The sequence below is a fragment of the Equus asinus genome, chromosome 20 (genome assembly GCF_041296235.1).
Source record: "Equus asinus isolate D_3611 breed Donkey chromosome 20, EquAss-T2T_v2, whole genome shotgun sequence".
Taxonomy (NCBI): Eukaryota; Metazoa; Chordata; class Mammalia; order Perissodactyla; family Equidae; genus Equus; species Equus asinus.
The window spans coordinates 26,501,416-26,519,333 of NC_091809.1; the positions used below are offsets into that span (position 1 = coordinate 26,501,416).

At 61.8% G+C, this 17,918-nt stretch overlaps 1 protein-coding gene across 7 annotated transcripts in view; it reads left to right on the forward strand.

Moving 5' to 3' along the window:
* The window catches only part of NFIX (nuclear factor I X), an 89,362-nt gene that overhangs the window by 53,531 nt on the left and 17,913 nt on the right, over window positions 1-17,918 (forward strand). For all 7 annotated transcript variants that reach the window (XM_044751874.2, XM_044751876.2, XM_044751875.2 and 4 more), the window contains exons 3-5: window positions 16,591-16,653; window positions 16,972-17,046; window positions 17,389-17,509. In XM_044751874.2, coding sequence (XP_044607809.1) covers window positions 16,591-16,653; window positions 16,972-17,046; window positions 17,389-17,509 — 259 coding nt within the window. The remainder of the gene's footprint in view (window positions 1-16,590; window positions 16,654-16,971; window positions 17,047-17,388; window positions 17,510-17,918) is intronic.

Below are 17,918 nucleotides of genomic sequence, written 5' to 3' on the forward strand. Positions count from 1 at the left end.
TCCTCCTGGGCGCACTGGGGCAGCACCCCAGGGGGTCCTTCCCCTCCCAAGGGATGGAGCTGAGTCCTTAGCAGGTGACCTGCCAGTCTCAGGCCTGATCCCACTCCCTGTGCCCCTTGTCCCTCCTGGCACCCGCCTTGGTCTGTAACCGCATTGGGGTGCTGTGTTTGGGTTAGACATGGGGTAGGGGGTTAGAGCCTGGAAAATGGAGGGGCCTGATTAGCGTGAGGGCGGGTAGCCCCAGGGAGGGACTGCCGGCTTTTGGAGTAGAAAACTTTGGAAAGTCGGCAGATACACACCCCGTCACTTCCAGTCACTCACGGTCACACACGGTCCTAATGAACTCCTAGATTCTAGATTGCTGCGCTGGGTTTCCCCCCTCTCGTTAAAAAATGTTCATAATTTGGAAAGAAAAGGAGCTTTTTACAAGCTGGCGGCTCTGGGGAACTTTCCGTCGGTTCTTTCTGGCCTCGTGATGGGTGGGGCCCACTTTTCCCTTCCCTGTCTCTCCAGCTCTCCTAATGATCCCCCCTCCCCAGCCCTGCCAAACACACACACCCTTTAGGAGACCTCCGGCCAGCTGTCACCCCAAGAAAGCTGCAGGAAGGCCACGGACCTGTCTGTGCCCTCTGGGCACCAGCCAAGCCGGCACAACACCCCTGTCCCTGCTCCCTGCCCTCAGAGGTCACCATCACAGGTCTAGAGTCCTCAGGCAGCAGCGTATCCCGGCAGGGAGCCGACCCAGGCCTGGTGGCCTGCCTGCCCTCCCCCAAGGGCTCGCCTCACTCTCCTGCTGAGTGAGGGTCCCCTGAGTCCTCCGGGAGTCCAGGGCCCGCCGGGGAGGGAGCGGGAGGTGCTGAGCTCACCGCCTCGGCATCCGCCCTCCCCCGCCTCTGGTGCGAGGGCCGGCCGCACTCCTGCCAGCGCTCGCTCCCTAATAGCTTTTTAAGTCCAACCACATGTGTCTGCGGAGCGCAGAGCCGCCCCTCACAGGGCCTCCCTCTCCCCTCCCTTGCCCGAGACCACCCTCCACTCGGAGCAGCCTGGGGCTGGGGGAGGGGGTCTGCCTCCTGAGAGCCCATCTGCTTGCCCCCGGGGCCAGCTGAGCAGGAAGGAGCTGGGCTGATGAGGCTGCTGGCTGCGGCTCGGGGCTCTCAGGCGTGTTGTGGGAGGCCAGACCTCAGGCTCCCCTTTCTGTCCTGGGGCCTGGGAGTCTCTCACCCTGGGACAGGCGAAGAGGGGCCAGCTGTCTGGTGCGGAGCCTGAAATGGACGCTAGGTGCTGGATAAGGAGCCCTAACCTCCCCATGGGCCTCCCCAGCTGGGGCGTAGTGCCAGCACCCACTCCCCTGCGGTGACCCCGTGATCGCCCCTCCGGCTGGTACACGTGTGGTTCCCTGTGCGTGTGAGTGGTCTGTGGGGAGGCCTGTGGGGTGCGGTTTCGCAGGAGGGGAGTGAGGGCTGCGAACTAACGGGCAGGCAGGCCTGGGGTCCTAATGAGAAAATTGCTTCCAGCCAAGGAGCCTGCTTTGCGGCTGCAATTGCATCCAGCCCCAGCCAAGCCCGCTGCCGCAGTCCCCGCCCTTCGGGAGGGCGTGGGGGAGGAGCGGGGCTTGCACACGACTCAGCCCCCGCCCCCAACACCTTGGAGAAACTCTTCTGCCTCTCGGGGAGGAGGGGACTGGAGCGGGCTCCGGGGCCAGGCTTGGCTCGGGATCCAATGGCTGATCCTGAGGAGGGAGAGGCGGGAGAGGCCGGAGCAATTCCCCTCCTCTCCCTGCCGCTCAACTCCGCCGCACTCGTGGGGCACCCAGTGCCTGCGGAGGTTCTCAGAGAGGGGGGCCCATTGCCAGTCTTCCCGAGAGAGGGCGTGAGGAGTGCTGTGTTTCCACGTAGATCCCCTGTGCAAACCTGTCTGTGCATTGTCTGTGTACATGGAGACTTGTGAGGTTCAGGGTTTGGCCCCTTTTGCCTGCCCCTCCACTCAGGGGAGCCCAATGCCTGGAACCCAGGCCAGGGGACCCAGTCGGTGAAAGGCCGCTTAGCTTGCTTTCTTCTTCCTGTTTCTCACTTGGACCTTTGAGCAGAACAACCTACAGAATTTGTGGGGCCCAGTGCAGAATGAAAATGCAGGGCCCCTTGTTCAAAAATTAAGACTTTCGAGAAAGGAACAGCAGAAACCAAGGCCATGAGGCCAGCCCTGCTTCCAAGGAAGCCTGGTACCCAGCACTCTGAGGCCAGTTGGCTCAGTGAGCTCTGGCCTTACGGATCAGCCGGTCACGGGCCTGCCCCTGCCCTGCCTGAGTGGACCAGAAGGTTCCACCTGCCGGTTGCCTGTGAGGGGGACTTATCCACTCCTGGGAAAATCTCTTCCTCCCCTGGGGCTTAGGTCTCTGCTGCTGCATCGCTCAGAGACTCTGGATCACCCGTTTTCTGGATTTTAGATGTGGTGGTTAGGTAGGAGGGCTGTGGAGGGAGGGGCCGGAGAGAGAATGGGCCCCATCTTCAGTGCTTAGAGATTCTCAGGCCAAGGCTGTCCTTGCCACCGTGGGTGAAACTGACAGTAGAACTGCATCCCCAGAGGTGGAACTTGCAGCTCGCTGGGCCCAGCAGGCACAGGTCAGCCTGGACCTTCTTGCCCCACCCCCCAACGTGGGGCCTCACCCAGGCACTGGCGTGTTGCTGTGGCTGTGCAGAGCGGGGAGCAAGCAGGAGTGCTTGGAGGGAGGGAAGAAGGCAGGAGGAAGGAAACAACCCCATTGTCATCCCCCAAATTACTGGCTGGGATGGCAGGGGAGGAGGCGGAAAGCCGACATTGTTTACTTAATTAAAAGTAAACAACAATTTGCCGCTGCCAGCCTCCCATTAGCTGTGTGCCGAGCCCTACGAGCTGGGGACTCGGCTTTCGCTCCCGCCGAGCCCGCTCCTGTTGCCACACCCCCAGCCTCGGCTCCCCAGTGCCCTGTGCCCTTCCCAGGTTCTGCCCTCCTCCAGCTGAGCAGGGGGGACAAGGCAAAACCAGTAGTGTCTCAGAGTCCTGTGGGTCAGGATGAGTGTCAGGAAACTGTCATTTGGCAGGCCACTGTGGGGCAAGAGGCCCCTGAATTTCCACACTGTTAGGTTTGGTTGTGGTCCAGCGGCGCAGGGCAGGGGGCGCCACCTCACCCGGTTAGCTAGATGTTGGGCTCCCTGGGGAAGGCAGCCTCCCTCCCTCCCCAACGCGGCGGCCCCAGTCCACGCTAACCTGGAGGCCTGGGCCTCTCTGCCCCACCTCCCACTTTTTTCCTTTTCCCTTTTAACAGCTTATAAACATCCTTCTCCCATCTTTTTGGCTGTGCTCCCAGAAGGGGGCTGTTCAGGACTCCGGAGGGCCAGGGAGAAAGGCAAGCTCCCTGAGCCTGAGGGAAGAAGGCTGCTGGAACTGGGTCCCCCTGCCCTGCCAGGACAGTTACAGGTGACCCCAGGATCAGGGGATGGGGGATGGCCTGTGTTGGGCTGAGCTGGGGACACCCAAGCAAGAGAGGGGGGCGTCGAATGGCCAGAGGGTTGTACAGGGGCTTCTGCTGGCCTCCAGGGCTGAGCGGGGCACCTTCCTGAGGGTCTGTCCCCAGGCAAGTCCCCGCCTTTCCTGTGGGCTCCGCCCCCGGCAATGTAGAGCTCAGACTCCTGTCTGGCCCAGGGCATGACCTCAGGCTCAAGACTTTAAAAGTGTCTGAGCTTTCACTTCCCCAACCAAGGGGACCGACTCTTACCAGCACTGTGCTGCTTTGTAAAACTGCTCACTGCCTCCTCTGGCCAGATGGGTAAGGTGGGGAGAGTATCTGAGAAAAAAGAGCCAGACCCGAGACACTTGGGAAGCCAGGCACACTGGGATTAAAGCCCAGAGTGGGAGGGGGGAGGCGAGGCGCTGGGAGTGAATACATGAGCTGCGGTTTTCATCTGATGCCTCAGAGCAGTGGGTCCCACTAGGGCTGATTCTGCCCTCAGGGGACGTTTGGCAACGGCAGACACATTTTTGGTTGTCACAACTGAGGGGGTGTGATGCTACTGGCATCTAGTGGGTGGAAGCCGGAGATGCTTGTATCCTACAGTGCACAGGATGGCCCCACCACGGAGAATGGTCCATGGGGCAGGGGTTGAGACCCTGGCCTGGAGTTTTGCCCTCTAAGGAGATTTAGGTACCTGCTCTCCCCCCGAGCCATCCTGTCCCACCTCTGTCCTCGCCTGCAACATTTGCATCCTCTCATCTTCCTCCTCCACCATCAGGATTCACACATCACATCCACACATGTGCATGCATGCATGCACACACGCTCACACCTTCCAAATTCACACACATCAGGGTTTTCACATGCACTCACATACACACAAAAATCTAGGAAGTCTGTCCCGCGCCTAATTGAATTAAAGGCCTGGGGTTTGGCAGGACACTGTGTATCTGAGCTGCAGGACAGGACGCTTCAGGCTCCCTGCGGTTCCAGCTGCTGCTGCTCCTCTCCCCTCTCCCCTTCCCCCACTTCCCAGGCCAGAGGCCTCCTCCTCCCTTCCCTGACCGCCTCACTTTCTGCTACTGCTGGCAAGAGGCTGGGCCTCCTGAGGAGCAGGTGCTCCTCAGCAGGAGGACAAGGGGCTGTCTGGAGTAGAGTTGTCCAGGCCAAGCCCGTATTCCAGGTTTTCTGCTGCTCATGCATGGGGTGGGAGCCGGAGGGTGCCCGGGGTTGGAAGGTGGTTGGAAGCAGGGACGCACTTCTTGGCCAAATGTAAAGCTACCAAGCTCTGCGTGAAAGGTGTGAGGGCTCTGGGGCCTGCACCCCTGCAGGAGTGGTCAGGAGTCCTAATGGATGGGGTGGGGTCCCTGTGGAGGGCATACAGTGCTGGGGGACTGCCATCCCTCAGGTCTCCTCCCTTACCTGAGCAGGGTGGGGGATGGGGTGTGCTGCAGAGCAAAGGGGATTCTTTTCAGTGTCTCTCTCCTCCCACCCCCTCTTTGGTCTCTGCTATGGCAGGCTCTGGGGGTGGGCGTGTTCTCAGCCCCCCTTTACGACCCTACCCTGGCCCTCCTTGGGGAGCAGAAGTGAGCTCAGGCCCTACCTCTCATCTGAGGGGGACCCCAGCACCAGAGCCCAGCCCTCGCTTTGAGGCAGCCCTGCATGAGCCACCCCTAGCCCAGAGCCCGAGGTCGTTGGAAAGGGCCTGCATCTGGAATGGGTGTAGGAGACACCCGGGGCCTCACTGTGGGCATCAGGGGCGTGGTCAGCCAGCCTGTGCCTCTTGGGGCACCATTTCCTAGCACATGCCTCTCTGGCCATGGCTTTGTTGGGAGCCTGCTGCATGCAGAATCGGCCCCCCAAACCCCACAGCCTCAGAGCAGCCTGAGCAAGCTGCTAATGACTGGCAGCACTGGCAGCCAGGGGGCCTTTCGGAGGAGTCCAACCCAGCCCAGCCTCGCTTGTGTGACCCTTGGTGCTTGGGTACAGAGGGGGCAGGGAGCAGTCCTCCCCTCCACCAGCTGACAGGAGGATTGGGAGAAGGACAGGGGGCCGGAGAAGCGGCCAGGTCCAGTCCGGAGCCCTGAGAAGGGATCTGCACTGCCCAGGGTCATGGGGGGGGGGGGCCTCACCTCGGCTAACCTCCGCACTGAACAAAGGGGCCTTTTTCCCGCCTGCCCGGGAGGGTGCGCCTGCCCCACTGCTGCCACCACGGCGAGGAGCGCTGGTGGGGTTTTTTTCTTTCCTGACTTTTCTCCGCTTCTCTCTCTCTTTGGGTCCTGATCTCTGACTTTCTAGTCTCCATTTTTCACTTTTTGAGAGAGGTGAAAAAACAGGGAAATATCCCTTCTCAAGCGTTTATCAAGCGCAGAAGCAGGTCTGTGCTTCCAAAAGGTGGGGGCATCTTGGGCTGGTCAGGAACACTCCTGGGGTCAGGCGGCCACAGACTCGCCCCCATCCAGGGCAGCCCCGCTCCGGGCGAGCAGGCAGGGACTCAGAGCCGTGGTGGGGCCGCGCAGGGTGGGCCCAGGCTCATTGGGTTACCCCGCCAGCCATGCTCCTGGCAGCCCCCCCTTGCTCGCCGGTTCCCCGGCCCCCTTCCATCCGGCCCCCGCGCCGCAAGCTGTTCCTAATCAATGAGGATGGGAAGCTCGACCCTCACGTCACGTCACGGGATGTGCTTGGCAGCGGCAGCACCGACAAACGCTGCCTCGGGCAGCACAACCCAGCGTCCGAGTGGCCTGGGCCCAGCCGGGTCCTCCTCCTCGTGCTCGGCCTCGCGGGTGTGCAGAGGGCACCCGGGGCTCAGGAGCCCCGGCGGCGCAGGTCTGCCGCGGCCGCCAGCCTTAACTCGCTGCGCCACCTAGCTGCGGAGGGCGGGAGTGCGGCGCCGCCGCCCGGGAGCCCCTTTCGGTCTTCACGGTGTCGTGAGTGGGTTCCGTGGCGCCTGCCAGCCTGGGCGATGTGTGTCGTTTTGTCCCCTCAGCAGCCTGGACTGTCCTAGCCGTGCGTCTGGGGAGCTGCCTCCTACCAGGTGCCAGCCCCTATACTCTGTCCTGGTCCAGGCTTCTGGAAGATGCCCCTCCGCTCCTCCTCTGCTCCCTTGCACTGTCTGTGCCTTCCTTATGTATGCTGGGTGCTTTGTGGTGTATAAACCAGCTCATCTCCTCCTCTGTAAGAATTCCCGCTGGTGTCTCACCACGCCGTCCGAGGCAAGCCTGGCTTGTGCTGCACAGGGAGGAGAGGAGGCCTGGGAGACATGCTGTGCATCTCATAGCAGCAGGTCTAGGATTTGGACCCCAGGCTCTGATTCCAGGCCCAGGGCCCCTTCCAGCACCCAGAGCTGTCTCAGCCCCTCAGGAGGCCGCCTTCCTGCCTACCCCTTCAGCCCAGTGTGGGCCGGAGGGCTCTGAGTTGGAGATTTGGAGTCAAAGGCCCAAATTCCTCTGCACTGCTCTGGACATGGGCTGCCTTAAGTCCTCCAGGGTGGGGAGAGAAGCAGGCCTGCGAGAGGGCTCCCCTGCCCTGCCCTGCCTTTTCCGGGGAGGCTCCGGCTCCTTCCACTGGTCAGTCCCGCCCTGGGATGTGGGCCCAGCTGTGCTTTGCAGGAGGATTAGCGGTGCTGCGTTTCCATGTCAGTTCCCTGAGTGTGAGTGTCAAGGGCTGGGCCTCCAGGAGAGATGTTCTCTCCTCGGCAAGGGGAAGGTGCCAGCTAGCGGCCGCCTCTGTCCCCGAGTGCTCAGTGTAGCCACGGTTGAAGGGTGAAGGACCTAGAAGTGTCTCTTCAGAGTATTGTCCACTCCAACCGCACCTCCAGGATGCAGTAGTGAACAAAACACAGACAGGACCTGACCTCAAGGGGCTCAAGGTCTGGAGGGGCGCTCCTGGCCAAGAACCTCTGGCCTGAGAGGCCTGGTGGCCAGGTCCTTGGGGCTCTTGAGCTGTCCGGAGCCAGAGTCTCTCCCTCCCTGCCCTGGCCCAGCCTGAGGGTCCCAGCACGGACGGGATTTGGAGGAAGCGCTGCTCAGCTTCCAGCCTCCAGCAGAAATTCTCCACTCAGACATTGGAGGATGGCGTGTGTTTCTATTTGTTCTTCCATGAGCTGGAGTTCGTATCCCCCCACAAGGCAAGTCCCCAGCAGACGAGGCTCCTTTAGGCCCACCAGCCTGGATGCCAGGTGCTGTCCATTAGGAGGCTAGGAAGTCAGGCACCTGAGGTTGAGAGTCAGGTGGCCGCGGCCTGCTCCCCTTTCCCCCAGGCTCCCGGGGTTCCTGGACAGATTCTCCCAAGGAAAGGGGGCAGCAGGAGGCAGGTGGGGCAGGACTGCACTCACGGCCAGAAAGATAGAGCACGAGGAGGCTAGGGGGCCCTCATGCTCCTGCACCCCTGCTGTCCGCTGGCCCGCTTTCCGCAGGTGAGGAGACCCCGACCGTGGGGGCCTTCCCCTGCCCAGGGCTGAGTTTCCTCTCTGTGGGGACTCACCTCGCCACTCTCTTCTCCTGGTCACTTGTTCCTTCTCTGCACCTCCTCCCCGTCCTCTGCCTCCCCTCCCTTCCCCAGAACATTGCAACATTGCAAGGCTGGGCGTGGAGGGGCCTGGGGTCTCCCCAGCCCCTCACCTGCTAACCACCTTCCGGACGGATGCTGGCAGCTGGATGCAGCCCAGGCGGTTGTGCTCACGAAGCCGCTCCTGAGTATTTTCAGGAAAGTTTTCTCCCCACTTCTGGCTTTTTTTTTTTTTCCCAAAGGAGTCATTTCCTCCTCTGCTTTCTCTCTCCCCCTTTCCCTGCCTCTCTTGGACCCTTCTCCCGCTCTGCTGCTTTCTATCGCAGGCTTCTTTCTTTGAACCACTTTGCTTTGGCCTGACTTGCTATCTTGGCCCCTCCCTCTCTTTCTCTTTTGGTTTTAACCTTGTCTTTTTGTCATTCTCTTGCTCTGGGGTTCACTGCCTCCTTCCCTCCTTCCCCCAAACTCCCGCATGTCCCAGACATGTCCGTCAAGCGGCCTGCAAAGCCTCTGCCTCCGCCTTCTCGGCTGGGTTGGCATTGGTGCCCGGAGGACTCTGTCCCTTTACAAATAATTAGACCAAGGGCAAGTGTATTTGGGGGTGGGAGGAGGGTGATAGCCTGGCGCTGGGAGGTGGGGACGCTATTAATAGTCCTAAAAGCAGCTGGGGGTGGGGGCGGTTGTCTGGCCAGGCCTGGCCTCGGCAGCTCAAAGGGCCAGAAAGGGCAGCGCTGAAAATAGCGGGTGGGGGTGGGGGCGCAGCTCCGCAGGCCCCTAACCTGAATGTGGGTACCCCCTCCTCAGGGCCTGCGTCTTTTCTTGGCGTGCGGGGTGCGGGGGGCATTCTCTACTGTCAGTTTCTATCAGGTTGGGGGGGAACAGAAGCTTCAGGGGCTGGGGGCAACTTTTCTGGACCCCACCATCACATGACTCCTAGCCGCAGGCTCTCTTGGAAATGCTGGCTCCAGCTGCTGGCTGAGTCGTGGCACCAGCCGATGCTGCCAGGAGAGGCGTCCAGCCGCCCATGGGGCAACGCCTATGCTCCTGGTGTCCTCAGCTCTTGTATCTCCAGGGCTGGACTAGGATGGGCAGGGCCTTGGGCCCGGCACCCTCCGAATCCAGGAGCACAGGCATTTTCTCCCCCTTCCCTCTTGGCCTTGCCCATCTCCTGGCCTTCCCTTTCCCTGCCTCCCCACTGTTTCCAGTGTGGTGGCCTCCGGAGACCATGTACTGCGTCCTCGGATAGTGGAGGGATGCATCTGTGGAAGGCGGCTGGGCTGTGGCTTTATTTCCAGAGGAACTTCTCTACCCCTCTTTGCAGATGGTAACGGGCCAGGCCCCAAGGGAGCCCCTTAGCTCACTGGCCATGGTCTTTGGGGTCAGACACCAAAAAACCGTAATATAGGGCATACTTAATGTGTCACAAAGAGTATAAGCTCCTGTGGGAGGGGAGCTGAGGGTTAGCCACAGGGTCCCCGCCAAGGTGGCATTTGAGCTGAGCCCGGAAGGAGGAGTAGGATTTCAGCCAGTGGAGGTGAAGGGAACTGGCGATCCCGGCGGAAGGCAGGACTGTGAGCCGGGCCCTGGGCTAATAAACACCTTAACCTGTTTCCTCCTGTAGTCCTCTCCTGAGGGGGCGGGCAGGGTCTGCCTCTGACAGCCCAGGAAGCATTCCAGAACTTGGCTGAGATTCTGGAGCATGGGCATGACCTCAGGCGGAGCCCCGTCTGCTGTTCCTGGCTGCCCACCTCTATCTCCCCTTGCCCTTGGTGTGCCCCCTTTGCCCCTTGGTGCTGAAGGGAGGCCCCCCCCCCCAGGGCGGGGTGTCCTCAGTGGTAGTGCATCATTGTACCTGCCTTGAGTGGGCGTGCTGTCCAGACCAAGGACGCCTCCCTGGGCAGGCCTAGAGCAGAAGGCTCCTGCCTCCCTCTGTGTCCCTGCAGGTCCCTCCCTTTGCCTCCTTCAGTAGCCCCTGCTGCGCCTTCAGTCCCTCTCTGATGGGAATTCTGCTCTGATGGGCCTTACCTCTGGAACATACCGGATGGTGTTACTGCCAGGCCCTGGGTCTGCTCACTGACTCCATAGACAGTCATGGAGAGCTGAGGTCTGAGGTGCTTGGGGTTGGGTCTGGGTCCCCACAAAGGGCAGACCCAGGAGGAGCCTGCAGGCTCACCAGCATCTCCCAGAGCTGCTGTGGGTGGGAGTCTCATGCATTGACTACTGGGCTGGGCTTGGAGAGGTAGCTGACAGGCTGGGCTCTTTCCCTCCATCCACCTGCTGCGTGCTCTGCTCTGCCCCAGGATCTGCCCCTCCTCCTCTCTTCTTTGATGGGCACTGTCTGTCATCCCATGGGAATGAGCAAGTGGGTACCCATTTTCCCAGGACTTTGGTGCCCAGGCCCCATCTCTAGTTCTCCCTGGGCTGGGGGCAGTACTAAGAAAGCTGCTCCTGGCAAATGTGGGGCAGAGAGCGCTGAGCAGCTCACACTGTGGGGGCACCCTGGAGGCCTCAGGGCTGCTTTCCAGAGCCCAGCCATTGGAGCCCACTCTGCTGCTCTCCTGGGCAGCAGATGAGCCCAGGGACTTGCCTTCTCCCTTCCCACAGCCTCACTGCCTGGCGGTGAGCCCGGCAGGAGCCAGACCTGGCCTCGCTGGGGGATCACAGACAGCACCCATGGAGGTGGGGTGGGTTGAGGTGGAGAAGGTAGCCCTGCTATGGTCAGGGACCAAGAGTGGAATGTCCCATCCAGATGCTGGCCCTGGCCTGCTGGGTTCCTGTGGCCTGATCTGCTGTCCCCGCCCTCCCCCCCTTGATGGCCTTCCTTGAGCCCAGGCCCCAGGGGCAGCCAGAGCAGGTCTAGAGTACGTGTGCGCTGAGGGTGCCTGAGCCTGCTCCTCTTCCCTGTCACTCATCCCCTCTGCCCCTGCGCAGGCAACTCCAGTCAAAGGCTGGAGCCCCTTTGGATCCATGAATGGAGGGGGAGGGAGGAAAGGAGAGGTGAGGGTGATGGGGGGTGACATGTCTCCCCACCCTGCCCTTGCCTGCACCCCCACCCACAGCTCAGGGCTGTGCTTCCTGGTCAGGCTTCTGTCTCCAAACATGTGGGGATCTAGAGATGGCAGTGGAGGGAGAAACCTCAGGATGGCTCTGGGGCCTGTGTGTGTGCACACTGGCTTGTGGGAGTGGAGTGGGGAGTGGAGAGAAGGAAGGGAAGATCCTAGAAACCCCTGGGCCTGGCCGGGGCTGAGCCCCACCCCTCTCTGCCCTATGGCTGCCCCGGGTCTGAGGACTTCCTCCTCCTTGAGTCTTCTGTTTGCCGAGACCGGGAGAATCCCTCTGTGCCCCGTTTCCCTAGCCCCCCATCTGTCCGCTACTCCCCTCCTCAGGGTGTCTCAGATTCTCGGACTTAGGTTTCAAGAGGCACAATAGTTACATTCTCCGGCTCTGATTGCTGCAGGCCGGGCCTCTGGCTCCCCTTGAGATTGGGTTTCCCGTGCCCTGGACACTCAGGAATCACAGAGGAGCTGGGAGAGAGGGAGGGAAGGGGGTACCACGCAGGGGAGGCTGGGATCGGCTCCTGAAGGGATGGCACCCCGAAGAGAGCACGCTCCCTCCCCGCTTGCTTCTCGAACCTCCAGCCTTGGGAGAACCCGGGGAGGCAAGCGCGCCCCAAGGGCTGCTGCCCCAGCCCCCAAGGCCAGCCATCCTGGGGGGCTGGATGGTCCTCTCTGGCCCGCCTGGTGCTTAGCACCAAACATGCTATGCACAGTGGGACCACAGTTCTTCACGCACCCTCTCACTCCACCTTTGTGGGACAGCAGGAAGGGGCTGGGAGCCTCTCCAAGCGTGTGCACATGTCTGAGTGTGCTCGCCTGAGTGTACACATGTACCCGGGTATGCAAGTGTGGGTGTGGTCAGGCCGAGTCTACATGCCCCCTCAGCCCCCAAGAACTTGCTTGATGGGTGATGTGCGTGGGGGCAGCCGGCCAGCAAGTTACATGTGGCCCCTTTCACAGAGAGCTTGCTTCAGGTGCCAGCCGAGGCCGAGCGTTGGCTGCAGCGAGCAGGAATTCCTCCCTCACCTAGCGGGAGCCATAAATACCTCCCTGTCTGTGACTGGAAATATATGTGTGGCTATATATAAAACATGCCGTCACTCAGGGTTCACGTGCACGCTGGGCGGCTCCGGGAGGCTCCGATGAAGAGGCAGAGTCCTCTTGGAAACATGCACACGTGTGCGTGCACACATGCACACACATGCAGACAGGATCCAGAGAGGAAAGGGGGCCGGAGAGAGGGAAAGTGAAGGAGAAGGGAGGACAGAGAGGGGGCACGGAGCCAAGACAGAGCAAAATGAGACCAGAAATGGGATTCCAGAGGGAAAGGCAAAGAGCTGAATAAAGGAAGCAGGGGGCCTCAAGGGCTGAGAAGGGGGAGGGGGTGGAGAAAGGCGGTATTAGGGGGGCTTTGTGGCTGTCCCAGGAGAGGGAGGGACCTGGGGAGGAGAGGGGCCCATGCAGTGGTTGGCCGCTGAGCCTCACCCAGGGCTGGGTGCTGCACGAGCCTCTGGTCCACAGGCCGTTGACGCAGCAGGGTGACTGAGGACATGTGTGGGTGAGTGGGGGGCAGCCCCGGACCCAGAAGCCAAATCCCATTTCAGAGCCTCGCTCTGCAGAGCCCACTCAGGCCCACGCCACGACAGAACCCAAGTTTGTCACCTGCTCCTGCCTAAGCCTCCCTTCCAGAAGCCTCCGCAGTGGCCAGAGCCCTGAGGCCCCTGGCAGGCAAGGCCTCTGCCTCAGAGGTGTGATTCGCGTGAGTGGCCCAGGTTCTGAGAGGTGGCTGGTCAGCACAGCATGCTCCTGGGTGCCTATGAGCCAGCCTGCCCAGCAGCGTCCAGAACAAGCTGTGGGCTCCAGAATCCTCCCCATCCCCAAACCTGACCCAGGGGCAGGGCCCCAATGCCTGCCCGCCCAGGGCATCCGTCGCTGGGCAGTGGCTGCACTCAATCTTGGGGAGGCTGCATTTGATGGGCGGTGGGCGGGGGAGGAAGCTGAGAGCATGGAAGGTGCTCTGATCCCCAGCAGCAAGACGGAGGAAAACGGAGCTGCCTCGGGCCTTGGAGAGGTAGTGGTGCCCCTGGCCACTCTGTCCCATCTCCAGTCTCTCCAGGAAGTGAAGGCAGCTGTAGTCACTGAAGAGAAGTGCAGGTAGGGGGTCTGTGTTCCTTTGCCAGCCCCAGTCAAGGTGGCCTTGAACTGGAGGTATGCACTTTAGGGTCCCCACTGCTCTGGCAACCAGGCTAGAGAGAAGGCCAAGGCCGGAAAGGCTGCCAGGGGACGTGACCCCAGAAGGCTGGGGAATCAGAGTGACAGCCTCGGGGGCACGGGCCAGGCAAGATAGGATAAAAGATGGAGCTGGGCACCTGCCCGCCTTGTGCCAGCCAACACCATACCCCTCCACTGGCCCACAGGCCACCAGCTGTCCCATTGTCCCCAGTGAGAAAGCAGACCCTGGAGGGGGGCTCCTGTGTGGCAGGAGCTCACTCATGCACGCCCGCCCTGCAGGGACTGCCAGGCGAGAGCCACCGGTGCTGGGCAGGGGCGAGGGGAGAAGGGGGGCTTCGGAAAGAGGAGCCCCCCGTGCCGCAGTCAGGTCTCCGCCTGTGCTGTTGGCAGGGGCAGCGTGGGGCCTGCGAACAGGAGATAAAGAGTTCAGGCAGAGGGTTCTCTCTCACTAACCGTGGATTTGTGTGTTTGCTCAGCTGGGGGTTCCGATAAGCCCGTTCTGCCAGATAAAAGCCAAGCAGCCACGAGGCGGGGCCTGGGGAGGGTGTCAGAAAGGGGCCTTCCTCCTGCCTGTCCTGAGGCCTAGGGTTGTCCTCTTCCCCGGGGAGCCAGAGAGAGGAGGGGGTCGAGGTGCAGGGTGCTGTGTGCTCCCTGGCATGCCAGCCTTGGGTGCAGCTCCTGACCTCTGGGGCTGGCCAGAAGAGGGCCTGACCTCAGGGCACAGCTTCCCAGAGAGCCCACCATGTAAGAGAGGTGGCCTGGCTGCGCCGCCTCTGGAGGGAAGCCTGTCCACCATGGGCCCAGCAGCCTCCTTCCCCCATTTGTCCACAGTGTGCCCTGAGCTGGCTGGGAGGACAAGTGCCTGTCCCCATCATGTCCCTTACTGTCCTGAGGACCCCGTTGCCTTGGTGGGGGGGGGGTCCACTCTCGCCAAACTAGGTGAGCCCTTGCACCTGGGGACGGCCCATGGGGGCCTTGGCCTCCTTTAGCGAAGCATGGTGCACCCCACCTCGGCTCTCCCAGCCCCTTCCACTTGGTGCTGGCCAGGGGGATGCAGGGGTACTGCCTGATCAGGACGGTGGGCCCTGGCTGCGGCTGCCCCTGCCGCAGGCTGCCTCTTCTGCCTCCGAGCCCCGGGCCAGATTTCTAGTCTCTCTGCCTTTTGTCCTGGAACTGAGCTGAGCGTGCTGGGGGCCGTGGTGGTGGCATTGTGGGGCCGCCAGCCGTAAGATGGCTGCCAAGGGCTAAAATGGCTGCCAGCAGCGCCCGAAGCAGCCCAGAGGCGCGTGGCAGCGGGTCTGTCGGCACCGGATCCTCGCTCCCGCTTGCTCCCTTACGTGGAGCTAATGGTGATAACAGCAGTAATGTTTCGGGGCAGTGTCCTGGTTTAGAAGGATTTCCTGTCTGTCGTGCTCTCCTGGAGCCCCATTTGTCTCTGCCTCAGTCGCTGGCCAACCTCCATCTCTTTGTCGGGTTCTCTCTCTTTCTGTCCCTGGGCTGAGTGCGCGCATGCGCGTGGCTTTCCTGCTCCACCTGGCCCCTTTCAGAGGGCCAGGACCACTCCCATCGGGTGGGTTCCAGGGCCTTCTCCATCTCCCCTCACTCCCCTGGCGCAGGCCTGGAGGGCTCGGTGGGGACTGAGTTGGTCCCAGGATGGGTGGGTCCTCTGAGCAGCAGAGCTTGGAGTGTGTGCTCCTTGATGGCCTCCATACGCTGGTCCTGCGGCTCTGCCCTTCCTGGCTTACGAAGAGGGAAAGGGTGTCCCTGAGGAGCAGCAGGAAAATACACACACACACGTGAGACACCGTGGGACAGAGATCACTCTCCCGGGAGCATGGAATAAGGTCCTGTGGGTTCTCTCCAGAGCAGAGTGCCACTAGCAAAGAGGGGGCCGTGGTGGGGTTAACCACCCCTAGACCGGCGAGGCTCGAGCGCAAAGGGAGGTGTGGAAGGACGCACTGCAAACCCAAGGGCTCCCTGTAAACCTCTGTCTTCTTAAATTGGAGAAGATTTATTATTACTGTTTGCACTTAAAAAAAATCGAACAAGGTAAAGGATGGCGGAAGTGAGGCCTGATGCTGTCCTGGGGGCAGCCTGTCCTTTCCCACTGGCCACATTGGGCAGGCAGCCAGGCACTCGATCGGAGCCGTGGTGGGGGCTTCTGTTCTGCCCTCCATTCCTCCCGAGCGGCCACAGGGCACCCCGCCGCAATCTCTTGGGCCTTCGGAGTCCTTTAGGAACTTCCTTTCTGGTTACTCCCCACTGTGAGCGGCTCGACTGTGAGGCCAGTACGGGGCAGACTCCCAGGCTGTAGGCTGACTTCAGGTGGGGGTCGAGCTCCGGGAGCTAGGGTTGCTCCAAAGAGTGGGGCCAAGCCCTGGCCACTACTGTGGCACGAGTTTCTGATGCCACCCCCATGTTGTTCCCCTACGAGCAGCTGATTCTTTCCTAAATGCCTCCTTCCCCCTGCCCCACACCCTGCCCCGGCCCCCTCTGCCACCCTCTCGCCAGCTGTCGTGCCCGAGCAGGCATTCTGGAGGTCCCCGTTGTGCCCCTGGCACACAAAGCTTGGAGGGCCTGGGGGGCGGGGCGGGGGGCTTTCCCAAGCTCAGCAAAATATTCACACACACACTCCACCCTGCCCCCAGCCCTCTGTGAGCTCCCACCACACAATGGGCCCTTGTCTTGGGGCTCCCTCTGAGCAGCTGTGGCACTGGGGCATTAGACAGCCCAGACAGGCTGGCACAGAGCGGGCGACGGCGTCAGGGCAAAGCTCCCCCCTCCGTGTTGCCAGGCACTGCCTGTGAGCATAAAGGTGAGGTGGGGGCGGCACCGCAGACAGGACCGGCTCTAATTAATGAAGGGAGAGGAGGAAGGGGCTGCTCCTCGGGGAGCTCGAGCCGGTTGGTGGATGGGGACCCTTGGGTCCGTCCCAGCCATGCAGAGATGGTCGCTGGCTTCTCTCCTTCCTTGCCCGACTCTCAGCCAGTGTTGTTCACCCGTAGGTGACTTTGCTCCCAGGGCACATTGAGCAGTGTTTGTAGACAGTCTTGGTTGCCACAAGTGGGGTGCTACTGGCACCTAGTGGGTGGAGCCAAGGATGCTGCCCAGCACCCCACAGTGCCCAGGACGCCCTGCCACAGAGCAGGATCCAACCCCAGCGTCACCAGTACTTCCTTCCCCCTGGCTGTCTCCCTGGGCTCTGGGGGATGGCGGTGAAAGTGTTTGCAGGGCTGGGGGGCAGCTGCTTGGCTGGCGTTGGTGGGGTACTTTGGTCTTGACCCATTCCCTTCTTTGTGTCTTCTGCAGAATCCGGACAATCAGATAGTTCAAACCAGCAAGGAGATGCGGACATCAAACCACTGCCCAACGGTCAGTGCCCCCGCCCACTGGCCTGTGCCCAGCCTCCGGGGCTGCCCTGCCCCACGTCCTCCTCTGCCCTTCCATGCCCTGGCCCACCTGGCCTCCCTGGGTTCTTCTCCCTCACTCAGCTATCCCTCCACTCACCGTCAGCTGCTGTCCTGAGGGGAGGGCCTCACCTTTGGGACATCCCCTCTTCCATGTGACAAGGGTCCCTCTCCAGGGTCAGCCTGTGGCTGGGATGGGAGCTTTGGAGGGAACAAGTCCAAGCTGGGCTGGGGAGAGCTCCTGGCCTTGCCTCACTCCCTCCCTTGTCCTTTCCCTCTGCAGGGCACTTAAGTTTCCAGGACTGTTTTGTGACTTCTGGGGTCTGGAACGTGACGGAGCTGGTGAGAGTATCACAGAGTAAGTGAGGCCTTTCTCTGGGCTGGGGCAGAGCCCAGCACAGCTTGGGGGGGTGCCTGGGACCCCATGTGCCCCCTGCTGATGAGGTCTTGGCGGGGGGCAGACAGCATTTCCTGGGACGCTCGCTGCCCATGGGCACTGGCTTGGTGGGGTCCAGAGAACCCCATCTCTCCGCTCCACTGCTCTGGAGGGTGACAATCACAAGCAAGGCAGGAGGTTCCCTCAGTAGCCTTCACAGGGAGCTTGCCTCGGGGCTCCTGGGGGCTGCTCACAGGCCACAGAAGGGCCCGCCGGCCTTCCTCCGCACCTCTCCAACCTCATCACCCTGTCGCTTCTCCTCAGCTCCTGTTGCAACAGCATCAGGGCCCAACTTCTCGCTGGCGGACCTGGAGAGCCCCAGCTACTACAACATAAACCAGGTGACCCTGGGGCGGCGGTCCATCACCTCCCCTCCTTCCACCAGGTAAGCCCGGCACCGGCCTGCCCTCTGCCCTCAGGCATCTCAGGTGCTGTTCCCCGCAGCCTGGGTGCTTCAGAAGGTTGGCCCTGGTTGAGGCGCCGGCCCAGAGCAGCCTGGGCCTGCCGTGCTCCTCACTCTGAGCTCCTGCTCGCACTCGGCCCTGGGGACATCGGCTGGAGCGAGGCCCAGCTCTGCCTGGAAGGTGCTTCCATGGGAATCTGAGGAGCCCTCTCTCGGGGACGTGACATTTGAACCCAGCCATACAGGGGCTGGTACGGGTGTGGGGTGGACACACCAGGTAGAGAGAGTGGCCTCTCTCCCAGCTGGGGCTGGGCAGGCCGACGGGGCCCACAGGGGGCTTTGGAGGCCAGAGGAAGGTGGTTAGACTCAAAACCCACTGAAGGGTTTTAAG